Here is a 19006-nt window from a genome sequence, read left to right as displayed (position 1 = left end):
CGGTCACTATGTGTGGAGAAGCGTGTCTCTGACTGACCTTGCACGTCATGTACTGCAGCAAATTGTTGTCTTAATTCTAGAACAAAAGATGAAAAACATGGGACAATGCGAGAAATCCTGGCAAGTCTTTCCATAGAGCAGGTCGTGATGGGAATGAGGCATGTGGCGGCTTCCTGGAACACCGGTTATCACATAATGGATTCTACAGACAAATGAAGCGAGGACCTGACGTTACCAGAGTGTCATCGTGTGGGGAACCGGCGTTTACTATCACGTTCCCTCACAGACTGTGCGCGCGGGCGCATAGCTTTACACCGCCATATTCCCATTCATTTATTAGCCCTAGTAAACAAAGCCCTGCCTCATTCACCTGCCTGGCACTCAGGTCTGGAACGGGTTAATGTGCCGCCGCTGTCGGGTGGTTACGTAAATGCCCCCTCCCTCCTCTCTCTCCCCCCGGCACTGGTTATGCAATACTCAGGACAAGAGCTACACGTTCTACAGTAACACTGTGTTCGCAAGCAGAGTTCTCTCCACGTCCCGCCTCCTATTACCAACACCGCCCTCTCATTGGTCTCCGCTGCAGAACGCCGGGGCTCTGATTGGCTGCAGGCTGCTCCTGCTTTGAGTCACTGAAGCCTGGAAGTGCACACAGAGTAACACTGAGGAGTATTGACCTACTAACACAGATCTGTGGAGCAGCGGCAGCGGGCTGGAGCGGGGACACACTGCATAGGAGGCGCTACTTGCCGGTCCTGTCTCCGATCACACACAGCCGCTTATCATCATTCCCAGCTGGATAGTGCCATGTCCTCCAGGATGCTCTGCTGTCACATGCTGCTGACCCACTAAGGTAACACTGCGGGAGGGCGATCGTGTACGTGTAGTGTGTATTGTGTGCTAAGGAGGACGAGCAGTAGGAGCCGGGCGGCACGTACACACTGTTTGCCTTTCTTTGCTACATTGTATTGTTGCGTAAATATGTCAGCTTTTACTTGAATGGGGATGAATGTGACAGTAAATAGTGACGAGGCTGCTGTGAGATCCAGCACTTTACTCCCTGAGAGCTGCTGCTATTATTCTACATCCAAGGTGTAATAACAATGACCTTTAGTTATGTATCTACAATCGGAGTAGACATACAAAGTGACAAATAATGAAAAGCGAATAAACACGTAGAGACAATGTGAGGGTTAATGTAGAGGTGATGATGTACATCGGTGTATAGGTGATAGCGGGCTGCAGGTGACGTGCTGACAGATGGAGGAGTTTACAGGAATGATGTGTCCTTTTGTTGTCTGGGAGCCGGGGGAGGAGAGCTCTTACATATGTTGCATAACCCGTGCTATGTGTACGGCGCTGGGAGGCTCCGCGATTATTCTACCTATTGATCGTCTCGTTTGGTGCAGGGGATCCGTGTGAAGTCTAGATCCGGCGGCGATGTATACATTATATATGATCAGATCACACAATGTCACAGATCTAGTCAATGAAATATTACTGTACTGCTCCGTCTATACAATACAATGTAACACGTGATGATAAGAGGGGGATTCTACTATCAATAATCCGAGTCTATCTATAGCACTCTATACCTACTATCATACATAGTATCTGCCTATATATATATATAAACTATTTCTCTATTTATCATACATAGTATCTGTCTATATATCTAAACTATTTCTCTATTTATCATACATATCATTTATCCATCATACATGTAATTACTGATCATATTTATAATCAATTACCTATAATATATATATATATATCTCTATTACCTATTATACATATAATCTCTCTATTACCTATTATACATATAATCTCTCTATTACCCATCATACATATAATCTATTTCCTATCATACACGTAATCTCTCTATTACCCATCATACATATAATCTATTACCGATCATACATATAATCTATTTCCTATCATACACGTAATCTCTCTATTACCCATCATACATATAATCTATTACCGATCATACATATAATCTATTTCCTATCATACACGTAATCTCTCTATTACCCATCATACATATAATCTATTTCCTATCATACACGTAATCTCTCTATTACCGATCATACATATAATCTCTCTATTACCCATCATACATATAATCTATTACCGATCATACATATAATCTATTTCCTATCATACACGTAATCTCTCTATTACCCATCATACATATAATCTATTACCGATCATACATATAATCTATTTCCTATCATACACGTAATCTCTCTATTACCGATCATACATATAATCTATTACCGATCATACATATAATCTATTTCCTATCATACACGTAATCTCTCTATTACCCATCATACATATAATCTATTTCCTATCATACACATAATCTCTCTATTACCGATCATACATATAATCTCTATTACCGATCATACACTTAATCTCTCTATTACCCGTCATACATATATCCCGCTGTCTGGGGCTGAGTGTCACTGGCATCAGCGAGTTCCTGGAAATGTAGTATTATGTAACCTCAGCATAAACCGGCAGCCCTGGCTGTGTGAAAGGGGAGCTGATGATGCGATTTTCTCGTAACAATGGATTTAGGACAGTATCAGCGCAGTAATGGAGGGGGAGGGGGTTCCATTCATTTATTTGGTGCCGCTTGTGCTCCTTTATGGGCAGTGTACAGCAGACAATGGCTGCGAGCTCAAACTCCTGGGGGACGTTGTATAAAAATAAAGCGCGTCTATATTTGTCCCAGCGCTACATGTGACGGTCCCGTGCGTCGCTCGGTCAATGTCACTGTACTAGCCTAGTCACACACTGCTGCCGAGTATTCCCTCCATCCCCCGTGACTGTCCACACAATGGCCGCGCTCGGGGTACACGACAATGAGAGCAGCGGCCGCTTGTTGTGATTGAGGGCTGAACACGTGAATGGGAGGCGGGCAGGGAGGAGCGGCACGGCCGGGCTCCGCATTCCTTTGTTCTCCTGCAGGGAAGCATACAGCCGTGCCCCTGCCATGTGTTCACTCTGTAAAGCGCTGGTGCTGGGGATAGCCTTGAACTTGGGATGGGTAGCTACACGGCTGCTGAGCGTGTGTGACCTGAGGTACCAACTCCACTCCCGGGAGTATAGGAGCTAGTTCTCAATGAGCAGCAGTGTACATGGGGCAGCCCTACATGCTCTGCTGTACAACTATTGGCGGACTACAAGTCCCATCATCACTTTCAGTCTATGTGGGGCAGCAGGTGGTCAAGCACTGTTCAGCATCAGCACCGGTTCTATCTATCTATCTCATATCTATCTATCTATCTCATATCTATCTATCTATCTATCTATCTATCTATCTATCTATCTATCTATCTATCTATCTATCTATCTATCTATCTATCTATCTATCTATCTATCTATCTATCATACAGCTCTATGCTCCCTATATTGTCTCCTACACTTCACAATCCCAATAATTGAATACAAGTCCCTCAGTTGTCCTAATGTTTTCGGGGACTGAGCTGCTTGTGTTGGGGACATAGATACTATGGTCTATAGCAGTTGTATAATGACAGAGATGTCTAATTCTGTCTGTCCATGAACTGACGGCAAATATTTCATGTACTTTTCACCATGGAATTGTCCCAGCTCATATGTAATGTACAATGAAATAATGTCACCGAGGTGGAATAGACAAGACATTGCCACTGTTGTGTAATATCCATTGCATAACAGCCTCGTATCTCAACCACAAGGTGGCCCGGAAATCTGACCTCATGGGGTGGGAACTATTATATGTAATGGGGCTTTTCTCAGTGCAGGTTGGCGCTAATTTCATGCCATGCTTTTATTACCTCACATATTACTTACATAAACAGCCGCAGATGCCATCATCGTCATTCATATCCAGGGATTGGAGAAGGTTCCTTGTTATTGACGTTTATTCTGCTACATCAGGAACAATTCTTCCTGTTCCTATCTTAATGGGGACAGGATGTAAAAGCTGCGATCGACGTCCGAGTGTAACCCCTGCCTCACATGGACCAGGTCCAAACTGTAGTAGACCTAGTGATAGCAGCAATGTTTAGATAATGGCTTACAATAACCAGCGGCATAGTTGCAGCAGGATACTGCCATACACAAGCTGTTATAGACCCTGTGCCACATAACGGGCAGTGCAGATTATAATAATGACACAATACTATACTAATACCAAAGCAGGCCGTAGAAATGAAATAAATCCGCAGTTGTCAACCATGCGAGGCCTACCTTGAAGCTACTGGGCCCCAGTGCAAAATCTGTACCAGGGCCCCCCACCTACCATGTGCCCTTTATAATACTGGGGCCTTATGTAGCCGACTAGTCTTTGGGCACCCCCGGCTCAGGTGCGACTGCCGCTCTTCACCTCTATGGCTACGCCCCTGCTGGGATTTCTAGTTTGGAGACCTCCGTCCTATACAGTGTGAGACACTTGGGTGGCCCTGGTACAGATTTTGCATTGGGCCCCAGAAGCTTCAGACTACACCTCTGGTTTCAACCTTTTATTTTTGTACAATAAATGGTCCATATGGTCACGTAAACATGAACGTACTTTCCACTGAAAGAATGTGAAAATGCATCCAGTGTCCTTAAATTAAAGTGAGAGACAGGATATGTCATCATGGGAGGGAGAGGCTGCATACTTGACATGACTCCGGTAACCTGAACCTTCATTGAGAAGTGGCCTGCTGGATAGCGCTAGCCTCCTCACTAGTCATGATCTAGCAGGATGTGTGGCACTACAGGCTGCTGCTACTGCTCAGGATCACTCTCTGCTAATCAGTACTGAAATATGATCTTGGAGACAGGATAACACTGTTTGTTTGCAAAGAGCGGGTAAGGCTGCTCTGGAGGAGGAAGGGATGCTTTGCCAGTCACGTATTCCCACTGTTTGTGTGTAGTCGTTCATTAACGTTGCAGTCCACAGACCAAGTGAGAGATGGGAACTCTCAGCCTCCCCCACTGTTACAGAGGGAAAACGACGACATAAAACGTTCAGCGTTATAAAGATACGAGGCATTGTGACCGCATGTTACATTTAGCGGAATTAAACAAACAAGTAAACATTTTATAAGTTACGGAATATTCTTAACATTAGGTGTTTGGCATTCAGGTTATTTTAGCGGAGGTGGGTAGTGGTCATTATTTATAGAACATCAACATATTCAGCAGAGTTGTACAGAGATTACGGAAAAATCGCCATAATCATGATAATACTGGTAAAGTTCTCGGCAGCCTTATCATACTTTTAGTTTAAAGAGAACATCCATATTTAAATAATATCTAAATAGGTCTAAATAAATAATGTGCTGTTTAATTCTTAAAATAACAGTTTTTCTGATACGGAGCTCCAAGTCACCTGTATAGACATAGATTTAAAGCATAATGTTTTGGCTACCTGCAGCCACCACTAGAGGGAGCTTACTGCTATTCATTGAACACAAAAAAAAAAACAGCATGCAGTAAACTTCTTAGCTCCCTCTAGTGGTGGGTGTTGACAGCCAGAATGCTATATTTTTCATCTATCTTTGCACAGGGCATTTGGAGTATTTGTAAAAAATAAGAAAATGGAGCTCTGGGCACTATAAAGATAGATTTTAAAAATTCATACAGAATTTTGGACATGACATACAAACGAACTGAAGTTAAAAGGTGGCGATTCACGTTAATCTGGCACGGTCTATTATCTATGATGTCCTCCAGAACATCCCTTGATAGCAACCTAGGATTTTGGCAGTTCGTTTTTATCTGTCTTGCTATTTTTCCCCCGGAGCAGGGTAGCGCCAGAGCAGTTATGCAGCAATCCTCCTTATTGAACTAACTGCATATTTGGCCAATTTAAACTGGCATGTTAATGGGAGTGGGTGGAGATCGCTGTCTGACCCACAGATATCTAATGTTTATGGCCAGCTTTACTATTGTATACATTGTATATCTGTGAGGGAGATTTCTCTGTTGTCATTACAGGATAAGCTTTAGATAGATGAGTAAAGCTTGTAGCTGATAAAAGTAAAACACACAGAGAAAGTGGCATTTCCTTCACTTGTAGGACTGGTTTGGATTCAACACATTGGTTAGGAAATTCTGTTATGAAGTTATTTTAGCGCTGTTCATGTTGCCAAAGCTAGAACTGCCGGGCAGCACACACCTTTCACCAACTACAATAACGCCTTCAATGTTTTCCTTGCAGAGCAGAGGACTAAAAAGTTACGCAAGTTAACGACAATCAATCAATCGCTAGTGATATGTTATTGTCCTCCTAACCGATACATCAAGGGTTAATAGGGTCAATTTACCGCAATTTTTACGCAAACATTGCCTAATTGGAACCTATTACGAACAGTTTGGGGAAATGGACAAGTCTTAAAAAAAGGCGAGTGAGGGTTTTCTTTTGTGACCGGATTGAAGCCTCTATATGGATGTTTTTTGTCAGTACTTTTAACTAGACCATTTGTATGGGATCAGCAGGAAAAGCATCAGTTGTAAAACAATAGTTATCCAAAAAGGTGATCTAAAGTGACTGCTTATAAGAAACAAAGTACTAGTTCCATTTATTCAGCATGTAAAAGTGTCAGGGTGTTTACAGAACTGAAGACCTTTTATTCCACACAGACTTCCCATCCAATCTCCTGACTAGTCCGCCTCCCCCAACCTGCTGTGCTTGATAACCTAGAACATTGATACTTTGTACTCAGTTATTAATAGCACCCTAATGTAAACTTTGCATCACTTGTATAGACTTTTTCAGGATATTACTGCCATTACTCACAGTACAAGGTGTTATTTTATTTACACACCATGAGTAAAGGAGATAAAAGCATCCGTTAAAATATTTTACTTGATTTTAAAGTGAACGTCCAGCCTTAAATATCATTTTGTTGAATACCAGCAAAGTTCTGTGCTAATTCATTACTTAATAGATCTGTATAGTGGTCGGAGCTCTTTTTTTTTCTGCTACAAAGCTACAAGTCCCCTACATAGATATAAATTTAAAACATAACATTCTGACTGCCTGCAGCCACCACTAGAGGGAGCATAAGAGCTTACTGTTATACAGTGAACTCAATAATAACATAGTATGCAGTAAGCACTCCCTAGTGGTGACTGTAGGTAGCCAGCATGTTATCTTTTTATTTTATGTCTATGCAGAAAATTTGGAGCTCTGTATCAGAAAAATAGAGCTTTGATCCTTATTAATTAAAAAATCACGTCAGCACAGAGTTTTGGACCTAAAAACGACATGATGATAAATTATTCACTTTATTCTTTTTGCATACTATACATTATCAATACCATGGTCATCTCCTGGTGGCACTGTTATAGGATGCTACCTTTCCAACAAGTTAGGGCCGGTTCACATCAGCGTTGGCTTTTTTTTGAGGGTTTCCGCCGAGGAACCCCTCAACGGAAAGTCAAACGGAAACCACGGCTTCCGTTTGCATCACCATTGATATCAATGGTGATGAAAACATTGCTAATGGTTTCCGTTTGTCACCGTTCTGGCAGGTTTCTGTTTTTTCGACAGAATCAATAGTGCAGTCGACTGCGCTATTTATTCCATCGAAAAAACAGAAACCTGCCGGAATGGTCACAAACAGAAACCATTAGCAATGTTTCCGTCACCATTGATATCAATCGTGATGCAAACGGAAGCCGTGGTTTCCGTTTGACTTTCCGTTGAGGGGTTCCTCGGCGGAAACCTCAGACGGAAACCCTCAAAAAAAAAAGCCAATGCTGATGTAAACCGGCCCTAAGTTTGTCAAGCTACCATTGGAGAACCGGAAACATGTTTTCTAGAGTTGTGTCACTCTCTGGTGGATAAAGCTGTGCTTGGTAGATGCCAGAAGATCTTTACCGTACAAAATGCATAGTGCCATGCCAGCTGTAAAGCTTGGTGGATGAAAAATAATGGTCTGGGGCTATATGTCATAGTGTGGGCTTGGTCACTTAGTTTCAGTGAGGAAAACCTTATACTGTAGTATACACTAACAGCTCGTGTGTTTCAAACTCTGTGGAAGAGTTTTGGAAGGACTTCTTGTTTCAGCATGACCGTGTCTTGTGCACAAAGATAGTTTAATAAAAAATGGTTTGTGGTGTGGAAGAACTGCAGAATCTTTGTCCTCAACACCAAGCCAACATCAGTGCCCAACCTCACTAATACTCTTTTCCATAGGCGTCACTATAAGGGGTGCCAAGGTAGCAGTCACACTCGGACCCTGGCCCAAAGGTGCTGCATAAGAACACAGTAATATAATAGATGGTCGGTGGGAGGCCCTGCTACAGATTTTGCATTGGGGCCAATTTACGCCTCTGGTCTCAGTAGATGTTATATCCTGTACAATATTCCAGCACAGCGGGAAACCGGTCAATATTAAAGCGACCCTTTGGTCCTGCAAAATATGACGGGATTTATGGAGTTATATTTTCTGTTGCCCTCCAGTTGTGCCCCTCTGCCATGGAGCCGCCGCTTTGGGGTTTCCTTTGTGTTGTCTCAACAAGGTTGCAGCATTTTTTAGGCCCAGTTCACACAGAATATTTTTACGCTGGTTTTAACGCGGAAACTGCGTCAGAATCAGCAGCAAAAAACCGGCCAAAACCGCCTCCCATTGAGGTGTTTTTTTTTCCGTGGCGGCTTTTAGCCGCTTGGAGTAAAAGCCTGCAGCATGCTCCTTCTTGCGGCGGTTCTGCCTCAATATACTCATGTGAGCAGTTCTGGCCAATCCGAGAACAAAGGGTGTGTCTTAGACTCAGTCTTTGAAGTGATTTGGCCATTTTGGGACAACACAGAGGGGACGCCAAAATGGTGGATCCACGGCAGAGGGGCACAACTGGAGGGCTCCAGGTAATATTACTTCATAAACCCTATCACATTTATAATTTTGCGCTGTGACCGGAGGGTCGCTTTAATGGCAATGGCTGTAAAATGAGATGTTCAATAAACACATTCAGGTGGCCAAGTACTATATTATATTTGCTGTAACATTTTCTATCACTGTTCAAACATTCAGATAAAAATTCTGGAGGTCTTTAATAGCATGGTAATTATCAGAGCACACAGGAAGCCAAGTCTATGTTTGGAACCTCAATTTGGAGCCGTTCCATATAGATCACACCTCTGCATGAAATGACTATATTTAGTTTGTGGCTTCCTATTGGTCTTTACAGTAGAAATGGGTAAAAATTGGCACTGTAGCAGAGAGGTATAATGTTTTACTAGTATTTCATTATATAGACATCTGATTACAATATTTCAGCTAATAGTGTATCAGAGAATTCACCTAATATTTAAAGAGACTCTCACCACATTATAAGTGCCCTGTCTCCTACATAATCTGATCGGCGCTGTAATGTAGATAACAGTGGTTTTTTATTTTGAAAAACGCTAATTATTACAGGTTATGAATAATTTTAGATTTATACTAATTAGTTTCTTAATAGACAACTGGTCGTTTTTTAACTTTTTACCAACTGGGCGTTGTAAAGAGAAGTGTATGACGCTGACCAATCAGTGACCAATCAGCGTCATCGTTCCAGGCCAGTGATCGCGAGATCATGTTGTGCTGTTAGTAAGTCCCACAAACTTTACCAAAGTGACGGGAGTGTGAATAAACATCGCGTCCTGGCTGGAAGTGAGGTCTATTCACTCTCAAGACACTTCGGTAAAGTTACTGTGGGTGTATGTGACAGCACAGAGTGATCTTGCGAGATCATGCTGTGCTGTGAGTACAGCTAAACATGAAAGGAGAGAAGTGTATGACGCTGATTGGTCAGTGTCATACACTCCTCTGTACAACGCCCACTTGATAAAAAGTTACAAAACGCCCAGTTGGGCATTAAGAAACGAATTAGCATAAATCTAAAACTGCTAAAAAATGATCGTTTTTCAAAATAAAAAAAACACTTGTTATCTACATTACGGCGCCGATCACATTATGTAGGCGATAGGGCACTTATAATCTGGTGACAGAGCCTCTTTTAGCCAAAGTACCTAAAAAACACAGGTAGGCTTTAGCTTGTAAACAAGCATATTTATTTGTGTTAACCGTATTAAATGATTTTTCGATCTATATAAACTTTTATGACCACATTAGTTGGTTATTTAAAGAAGTTTAGAAATTGGCAACGCCTAACATGTAGTGTGCAGCAAAGTCCATGCAGTAACAGGTAAGGTCCGCTTAGAACTTACTGCATGTAACATTGAAATACAACTCCCAATACATAGATTTACGGCAATTATAGATCACCCGGTAACATCCAATATTATGGAACAGTTTATGTCAGACTTATGTGTACAAACAATGTGCCCATAAGGAGACAGCAGAGTTTTTCTGTCTGTAACTATATATCATATAGATTAAAGATGAAAGCAAGTTACATCTACCAGTTACATATCAAAACCATATGAGAGGTTTGAGGTTTTTAGTGATTTGCTGTATACGACATGATACAAGAAATGACTGTTCAAATGTCATCTGTACTCGGTTACATCTACATTAGACATTAACGTAATTGAATGTACCCGTTATCACAGCATGGTGTGGGGTTATATCTTATGTAACGTGTAAGAGGTTTTTGGATCGGTAAATATACTACTAGAAAGATAACATTACAGTACTAGAGTGCAATATTTGTTCTTTATTACCCGTCTCATAGCATGAACACAGGACATTATCACATATGTACATATGCATTGCATTTATTTGATCAACAAGGGTGCATGTATTCTATAGGCTTCTATGTGTTGAGGGCATCATCATTTTTAACATTTTCTGCAGCAGTTATATTAATTGAGATTTACTAAAAACGGTGCAAAGGGAAAGTGGAGCAGTTGCCTATAACAACCAATCAGATTCTAGTTCTCATTTTTCAGGCCATTTTTAAGGTAAAAGAAACAAATTGGTTGCTCTTTTACTTTATGTCAGTTTTGTTTAATCTGCCCATGGTCTCTTGCTGTCATAGTGGAGTTAAGTGAGCATTCTTTCCTCTTCTTGTAGAAAGCAGTGTAATACTCTTATACTGTATAGATTCGAATTAAGGCACATGGTAAGTTTCTTTAAGAAGGGGAGAAGCCCTAATGAAAAGCTAGACAGGTGTTAACAGGACACCCTCCTCTTTATAAACATCTTAAAAAGCAAAACCAGTTATAAAAGACATAAATGCACTTCTAGATGTGCTTGTCCTTTGTTACGCAATCTCGGAGAGGAGCTACGATTGCCTTCTTTGTGGTTTTGTGGGTTTTAGCCCACATAATCTGTTGCAGCAGTTAGCAGTAAAACGCCTCTCTGATCCTTGCAAGTAGGAACCTTCCAAACTGCATCTCACTGTTGTATTTAGCCCGAAAGAGAATTTCACAACTGCCACTTTGGCCGTAACTTACCCAGGCAGCTCTACTTTATGTGCCTGGTATTTCTGTGCCGTGCTAATCACTGAAAAAAACGCCATTAGAATGTCTGCTCTCGCTGTCAGTACCACAAAGAACAAGCGCCACTGACTCATATGAAGATGGATTATGATGTGTTTTATGTGGAATCACTGCAGTCAATGATCAGCATTGATTTACACGGTGAACACTTAGTCCATTATTTAGAACAAACAATTTTAAATAATGGTCTGTATTGTGGGTGATAATTGCATTGAAGATGCCAACGAGGCTATAGATTGTTACATATAAAGAGAAAACACGAATCCGTTTTAATAGCTTTCATTATAATAACTGTAGCTCTATCCAGAATAGTCAAAATATATACAACTAAAAACCATAGTTAGTCACTGACCTCACTAGAAATAGTGACAAATGCAGCATGCAAATATTTCCAAGCCGAGTGTGAAAAGTCACCACAAAACATTGCATATTCTAAACACTAAAGTTCGGTGATATACACAGGTTTACCTCAATGTGAGGCTGAAGAACTGCCTGCATGCCATAGAGTCGCGTCATAATTGCTTCCATGGCTGGACATACACAACACAGTCTGGCAGTTGTCCGGTTGTAACTCCGCTTAAAGTGCGACTGGGGCAGCCTGCCACATTTCAGACTTATTAGTAAGTAGGCATGTTGTGGTTATCTTTCAGCATTAAGTTGGTGGCAGCTGATGTGTAGTCAATGGCTATTTACAGCAAAGAGTTTAAGCCAGATATTTTAAGTGTGACAATAGCGTAGTATATCAGGACATGCATATTATCTATTAATCACCCATGATATTAGTATAAACGATCACGCTTTTCCGCTGTATATGTGGGGCTTATCAGAAAGAACTCTATGTTCCCATGGAGCCTCTCTGGCTTTCTTTGTTGCTTCACCTGATTGTGTGTTCGTGATGTGATGATCCTGACAAGTGGCACCGTTGTGTGCCAACGACATCTTTAATGGACTGAGGTTCGCACCTCACCTATAAGGCCAGTTTCCGACAGCCATAATACAAAGGCCTTGTAGCATCCATATGATGACTGCAGTTCCCGAACCCCCATTGGTTGTACTGACTAGAACCATAAAGGCCTACAATAATGTAAGTTCGGTTCAGTAGAACCACTAGAGGTCTAAGAATGGATGCCGTATTACAGATGCGAAAATGCACCAATGAGACCATATACAGGAAGATGTTTCACAGTCAATGAGACACCTGCTCATCCCGTCAATACTTTTTACTTTGAGTGAGACTGTATGAGTAGCCTTTGTAGGTTTTTATCCATACGCGAGTAGGTGTCTCATAGTCTGTTACTGTTTTGCCATCTACTTACCCTCCCTGTGTGTAAGGCACTTCGGGTGCTGCATGGGTCTATATGGTCTGTGTATGGCCAGATTAACTTCTTAGTTGATTCTACTGTATTCTTATGGTGTGAAATCTAGCCATACACGACTAGATTCATACACTGAACTATATTATGTAGCAGTGGACCATTTGGTAACGCTCTTAGTTGGAGTTAGTAGAAGTGTACAGTCTGATAAGGCAATTCACAACTTCAGCTGTTATTCTTTGAGAGAATTACAATTTGGCAATGGTTGAGTCTACACCCACACATTTTCTGATATTACCATCGTATGCACAAATAAAGAAAGAAATGGATTTAATGAAAGTGTTTAAAAAAATAAATAAAAATAACCATTACATTAATGATTTTTATGCCTTCAATTGTTTTATGCCAACGAGATAGCTAAAATTAGATTAATGAGCCGTTGTAAATGAGTGAAAAGCTAACTTTGTTGCCTGTCTTTGTGTACCTTGGCTGCATCCTCACTGAGCAATAGCTGGCTAGATATATTTATGTGAACAGTTGTTCTTTTACTATTTTTGATTCACTGAAAACCTAACAAACCATGGTGAGTAAGTCACAAAAACAGAAGCATTGTTTTTGTGCCAAGCACAGTCATAGTCAGCAAGTCATCCATTTCACGTAGCGGCTAATCACTTCTTGTATAAATTGCCTGTACATGGAAATCACGTGATTGCCGTTTGGTATTTTTTAATTAGCAGTGATAGAATTAGTTATTGGACGTGAATCACCCGTTTTAAGCTTTAATTGCCTTCTCCAATGATTATCGTTTATGCAAAAATGTGTCTTTTACGTCATTTCCCTTTCACAGTCTAAGAAAGCTGCAGATCTCCAGCCTTTATGTTACAATGACCAGTAGGGATGTAATGAGCACTGAGAATTGATGCTCAACAGTACTCAAAGCGTTACTAGTTATTACTTAAGGGCTTCAGATTATACTGCTGCCATATCAGATTTTTTTATTTTCGGAGTTGTTCTGAATTCCTTACAACATACATGCAAGCTCATAGCAGCACTGGTTGTTTAACTGTATTATTTGCAGTATTGTATATAATCAATATGACATTGTAAAGAGACATTCCCTAGCGCCAAATGTGTCCATAGGCTACTATGGGTCTGACGCTTGCCAAGAATATTATTTTGCCATATGTTCTAGTATTCTGTGTTTTCTTTTTTTTCACTATATTGATGCAAGGGGATCCCACAAAAAATGCATACCATGTGGTATATATAATTTTTTTTTTTTAGAATGGGAGTCAATGGGCAATGTATTTAACTGCAATAAGATGAACAGGGACGTTACAATAGTAAAAAGGTTATTACTGTGAAGTTTCAGGCTGAATATGCACAGCATTTAACAACGATGTCACCCTTGTAGATTTCTGAGAGCAGTCACCCAATATTCTGTATTTTAATGTAGTTTTGGAATATATTGGCTGGAGAGATATAGTGGGGCAGATTTACTATTCAAAATGCGCCAGAATTCTGGCTCAAATTGAGACCGAAATCTCGCGTACACACTGTGGGTTGCATTTATTACCTGTTTTAGACACTTTTTGCGCCACGTTCAACAAGAAAGTTTGGCCTAGCGGGAAGGGGGTGCAAACTAGCAGAGAGACACGTGGATTCAAATGTGGTATAAGAAAGAAAAAAGTGTCTAACTAGATTCACCAAATTTATCATACAGCATGCACGACTCAGATAAATTTGGCACATCTTCTCAGTTCCTTGTCTAAGGGCCCTTTTTCACAGGCAAATTTTCGGGCAAACGAGTGTTCATATGAATGCTCGTTCCCGGTCATTGCCCTGTGTAGACAGGGTAACGATCAGCCGATGAACGAGTAAACGCTTATTCATCGGCTGATCGTATAGTTTATGTAGCAAGAAATATTATCGTTGTCGGAGGGACATCTCACTGTGTAAACAGGGAGATGTGCTGCCGACATGATGGAAATGTATGGAGACGAGCGATCGTAGAAACGATCACTCGTCCCTATACTTCACTGATCGTAGCTCCTTGTAAAAGGTGCAAACGAGCGCCGATCAAAGAGCTGCCTTGTTGATTCGGCGCTCGTTTTTACGGCCCATGTTTACATTCTAAATCTTATACAGTATTAGTAAATCCTAAAAAGAGAATGTGATTACAAAAAGTGGCACCCATTTGCAATTGTTTTGTTGAAGAACATTTTTTAATCCAATTTAGCTATAAGGGTATGTTCACACGGCCTATTTACGGACGTAATTCGGGCGTTTTTGCCCCAAATAACGTCCGAAAATAGCGCCTCAATAGCGCTGACAAACATCTGCCCATTGAAAGCAATGGGCAGACGTTTGTCTGTTCACACGAGGCGTAATTTACGTGCCGCTGTCAAAAGACGGCGCGTAAATAGACGCCCGCGTCAAAGAAGTGACCTGTCACTTCTTTGGCCGTAATTGGAGCCGTTATTCATTGACTCCAATGAATAGCAGCGCTAATTACGGCCGTAATGGACGCGGCGTTCAAGCGCCTGCACATGCCGTTACGGCTGAAATTACGGGGATGTTTTCAGGCTGAAACATCCCCGTAATTTCAGCCGTTACGGACGCCCTCGTGTGAACATACCCTTAGTGTGACTCCCTATTTGCTTTACTAAATTCAGTTCTAACCTAGTATGTGGTAACACATAAACGATATGTTTCGTTTTTTTGGTGTATATTTAGTTTTTCAGGGGCTTTTTCTTCTCCATTCAAGTTCACTTTTTCCACTTCTCTTTGAATATCAAGTAACAATTAATCATGCCACGCACTCTTTGTTCCTTCTGCTCTTTACATCCTGAGACAGGAGGCATGCGATGTCTCAGACTCACCATAACTAATGTAAGCAAAGCAAATCTCTGCTTATATGATGATATTGCTGCACCTGATCATTGTTCTCTACGAACCACAAATATGCCCTGTCGAATTTAGTCTGTAAAATTGCAGAAGTGTTTGTGATTGTGGTTGCAATAGCAAACCAACACTTCTGTAGCTGTAGTGGAATATTAACTTTTTCCTTACGAGGGGGACTTTTAGCACAAAGTACTGACGTAGTGTTTTATGTTTTTAGCGCAGACTGGTTCATACCTTGTGGTTTTTTTTTCTTCCTTTGGATCAATATCCCTCCTTTTTCTCCCATTCCTTGGTTAAATTTGATGGACATTACTTTTTTTTAACAGTACTATGTAACTATGCTTAAATGTGGCATCTTTTCTTCCATATAAGTGTTTTAATATCGTTTTTTTCTGATCTTTGCAGGTGGAACGGCCATATTCAGGATACCCTGCAAAAATTGTCAGAGGCACAATATTTTAATTCCTGGGAAGAAATATTTATAGCAGATGGAATTTCCTATAATTAAGACATTAATGTTCACAGGGTTTAAAGAACACTGTCAGAACGTTCTCTACAGCAACTGCGGACTGTTTCTAATACCGGTAGGCGCCGATGCAACTAACAAACATGCCTACCATTAAAAAAGAGCAGGAATCTGCTGATACAAGGAATAATATGGAGAATATCCTTTTGCTTAATTCTAGTATGCCCGATATGTCTGAATCAATGGACTCAAGTAATGACATGTTGTATAATGAAGGGTCTGGTTCAAAAAACAAGTCCTCCTGTCGCAGGAAAAGGGAATTTATACCTGATGAAAAGAAAGATGCCATGTATTGGGAAAAAAGAAGGAAAAACAATGAGGCTGCAAAGAGATCACGGGAAAAACGCAGACTAAATGATATGGTTCTGGAAAATAAACTGATGGCATTGGGAGAGGAAAATGCAAACCTAAAAACAGAGCTGCTGTCTTTAAAACTTAAATTTGGATTGATCAGTTCTGCATCTTATGCTCAAGAAATACAAAAGGTTACTAGTGCCACGGCGGTGTATTTTCAGGAATACGCAACTGCTAAATCTAATGCGATGTCTTTCTCAGGAGAACATGAACATCCCTTAATGAGCAGTAGTTGTATCTCTGTTATCAAGCACTCCCCTCAGAGCTCTATTTCTGATGTATCTGAGGTATCATCTGGAGAACATGTCCAACCTAACCCTACCCAAAACAACTGCAGAACTTCTGAAATGAAGTTTCCAAGGATAAAGCAGGAACCCCTGGAAATTGCTAACTTTACTCGGGAACCTAGAGAAGACAATCCCTCCTATGCAACATCTATCTATCGAAACTATATTGGGAATACATTTCCTGGGTACGCACATTCTCCCCCACTTCTACAAATTAACAGTTCCTCCAGCAACTCTCCGAGAACATCGGAGCCTGATGAGGGTGTGGTGGGTAAGACTTCTGATGGGGAGGATGAGCAGCAAGTTCCTAAAGGTCCTATCCATTCCGCTGTTGAACTGACAAATGGTCATACAACCGTGATTAAAGTCCCAGAGGTGAATTCCTCTGCACTGCCTCATAAACTGCGAATTAAGTCAAAAGCTATGCAGGTGAAATTGGAAACACTGGAGAACGAGTTTAATGCCACACAAAAACTGCCACTGCCAATTGACATGTCCTCAAAAAGGCACTTTCCCCTGGAAAAACATAGTAGTGAACCCCTGGTACATTCTTCTTTGTCCCCCTTGTCAGTCCAAGTGACTAATATCCCAGACTGGCCTATAAAATCCGGTCAGTGGCATCACAATGAACTTGATAAAATCCCCAACATTTGCAAATCTGCTGGAATTGCCGGAATGACAGACAATGTCTACAAAGCTTCTGAGCCGGAAAACTTGTATTTAAAGCGAGGTATCGCAAGTTTATCTGCAGAGGTGGCCACACTTAAAAGACTTATAGTTACTCAAGAAATCTGTACTTCAGATTCCAGCTAAATGACTACTGAAATGAATTCAGATTCTTAATGTAAAGGGTGTCGTTTGCAGTAAATTGGTATGTTTTGTAAGATGCTGATTCTCACTGGACTTGTGACGTCATTTCACTGTTTTGTTCATGTAATGATGTCTACTAAATATTGTCTTTTTTGGTGCACAATATTCTGAAGACTAGACTGTGTTATTATGATCACTATGCCTTGTGTACAGTTACGTAGCTATTGCAAGGTTGTAAATATTTGAAATATTATTTTTGCTGGTCTGTTATAAACTGTGCAAGTTACCAGTTTTAATAAAGTATTGGTGACAAAGAAGGAACATTGGTCTATATCAAGTGACAATTAGAAAGTAATGTGTTTTTTAATATGTACCAGTGTAAAAATGGAAAATGTGTAAAATGTATTTATGTAGTTATGGGTGATCTGTGTATGTGGCCCAAAATTGATTATTGCAATGGTGAAACAATACGAGTTATAATTTACCAGCTGAGCAGCACCTGATTGTAAAAGGTGTTATTGTTATGCTTATTTTATCTTTTTTATACATTTGCCCTAATAGGGTGCCTCAATAAAGTGAAGGGAAAACAATTTGATATGAGTATATTTGAAAATAGACTATACTGTATAGTGCTTTTATGTATTCAACTTATTCATACTGGAACATCATTGCTTGCATGAACCCCACATGTCTCCATTTACTGTTTACACCCCAAAATATAGGAATGAATGACTCCGAAGATTAGGTTGCTATTAGTGTCTGTTCCCACCCCCACCCCCCGGGCAGATTGTCTATTAAAACGAAACACAGCAAAGTCCTCTCTAATGTCATCAGATATTTTTTTGAACTTTTTGTTAAAAACAGGGAACTGAGATATTTGGGGGAGGGGGGAGGCCGGGGTTATTGATTTTGTGTGAAGGATTAAACCAAGTAGGAAGCCTCAGGCACAGTATTATAAAGAGTAGTAGAAATTGGGTTTTCAGAAAGCATAGACACTAATATCTTACTACCAAGCTCAAAATAGGAGGTTTTATTGTAACTATATATAAAAGCAATCATTTGACTTGATATTATACATTTTTATCAACTAAAGACGTGGTAGAGGGAAAGCACACATTTTATTAAGACCCAGTTGCATATACCAAGACACATAAAACGTTGTAGCTGGCAGCTACAAGAGGCAAGTACCCAGCACCTGATTGTCTTCTGTGGATAGTGTAGCTTTCAATTGTTAGGGATCATTCATATCACTCACACTGTGACATCATAGACTCACACTGTGGTTCTGACAAGGCATCAAAATATAGGAATTAATCTCATGCGAGGGCTCCACAGTAACGTTTTGTCATCCGCGAGTCATGGTAAAACTTGCAGC

General features: G+C 40.7%; 1 protein-coding gene across 1 annotated transcript; it reads left to right on the top strand.

The window, feature by feature from the left end:
• Positions 1-532: 532 nt before the first annotated feature.
• NFIL3 (nuclear factor, interleukin 3 regulated) lies at positions 533-18221 on the top strand. Its single transcript, XM_075828857.1, has 2 exons — positions 533-853; positions 16060-18221. Exon 2 carries the CDS (start codon positions 16249-16251, stop codon positions 17632-17634), a length of 1386 nt encoding a protein of 461 aa, XP_075684972.1. The 5' UTR covers positions 533-853; positions 16060-16248; the 3' UTR covers positions 17635-18221.
• The last annotated feature ends 785 nt before the right edge of the window (positions 18222-19006 follow it).

The sequence above is a fragment of the Rhinoderma darwinii genome, chromosome 1 (genome assembly GCF_050947455.1).
Source record: "Rhinoderma darwinii isolate aRhiDar2 chromosome 1, aRhiDar2.hap1, whole genome shotgun sequence".
In the NCBI taxonomy this organism is placed as follows: domain Eukaryota; kingdom Metazoa; phylum Chordata; class Amphibia; order Anura; family Rhinodermatidae; genus Rhinoderma; species Rhinoderma darwinii.
This window is presented reverse-complemented; position numbering and strand designations above follow the sequence as displayed.

What these genes read in the sequence shown, in the direction of transcription:
- NFIL3 (XM_075828857.1), top strand. Translation starts at nt 16,249, where the DNA reads ATGCAACTAACAAACATGCCTACCATTAAAAAAGAGCAGGAATCTGCT.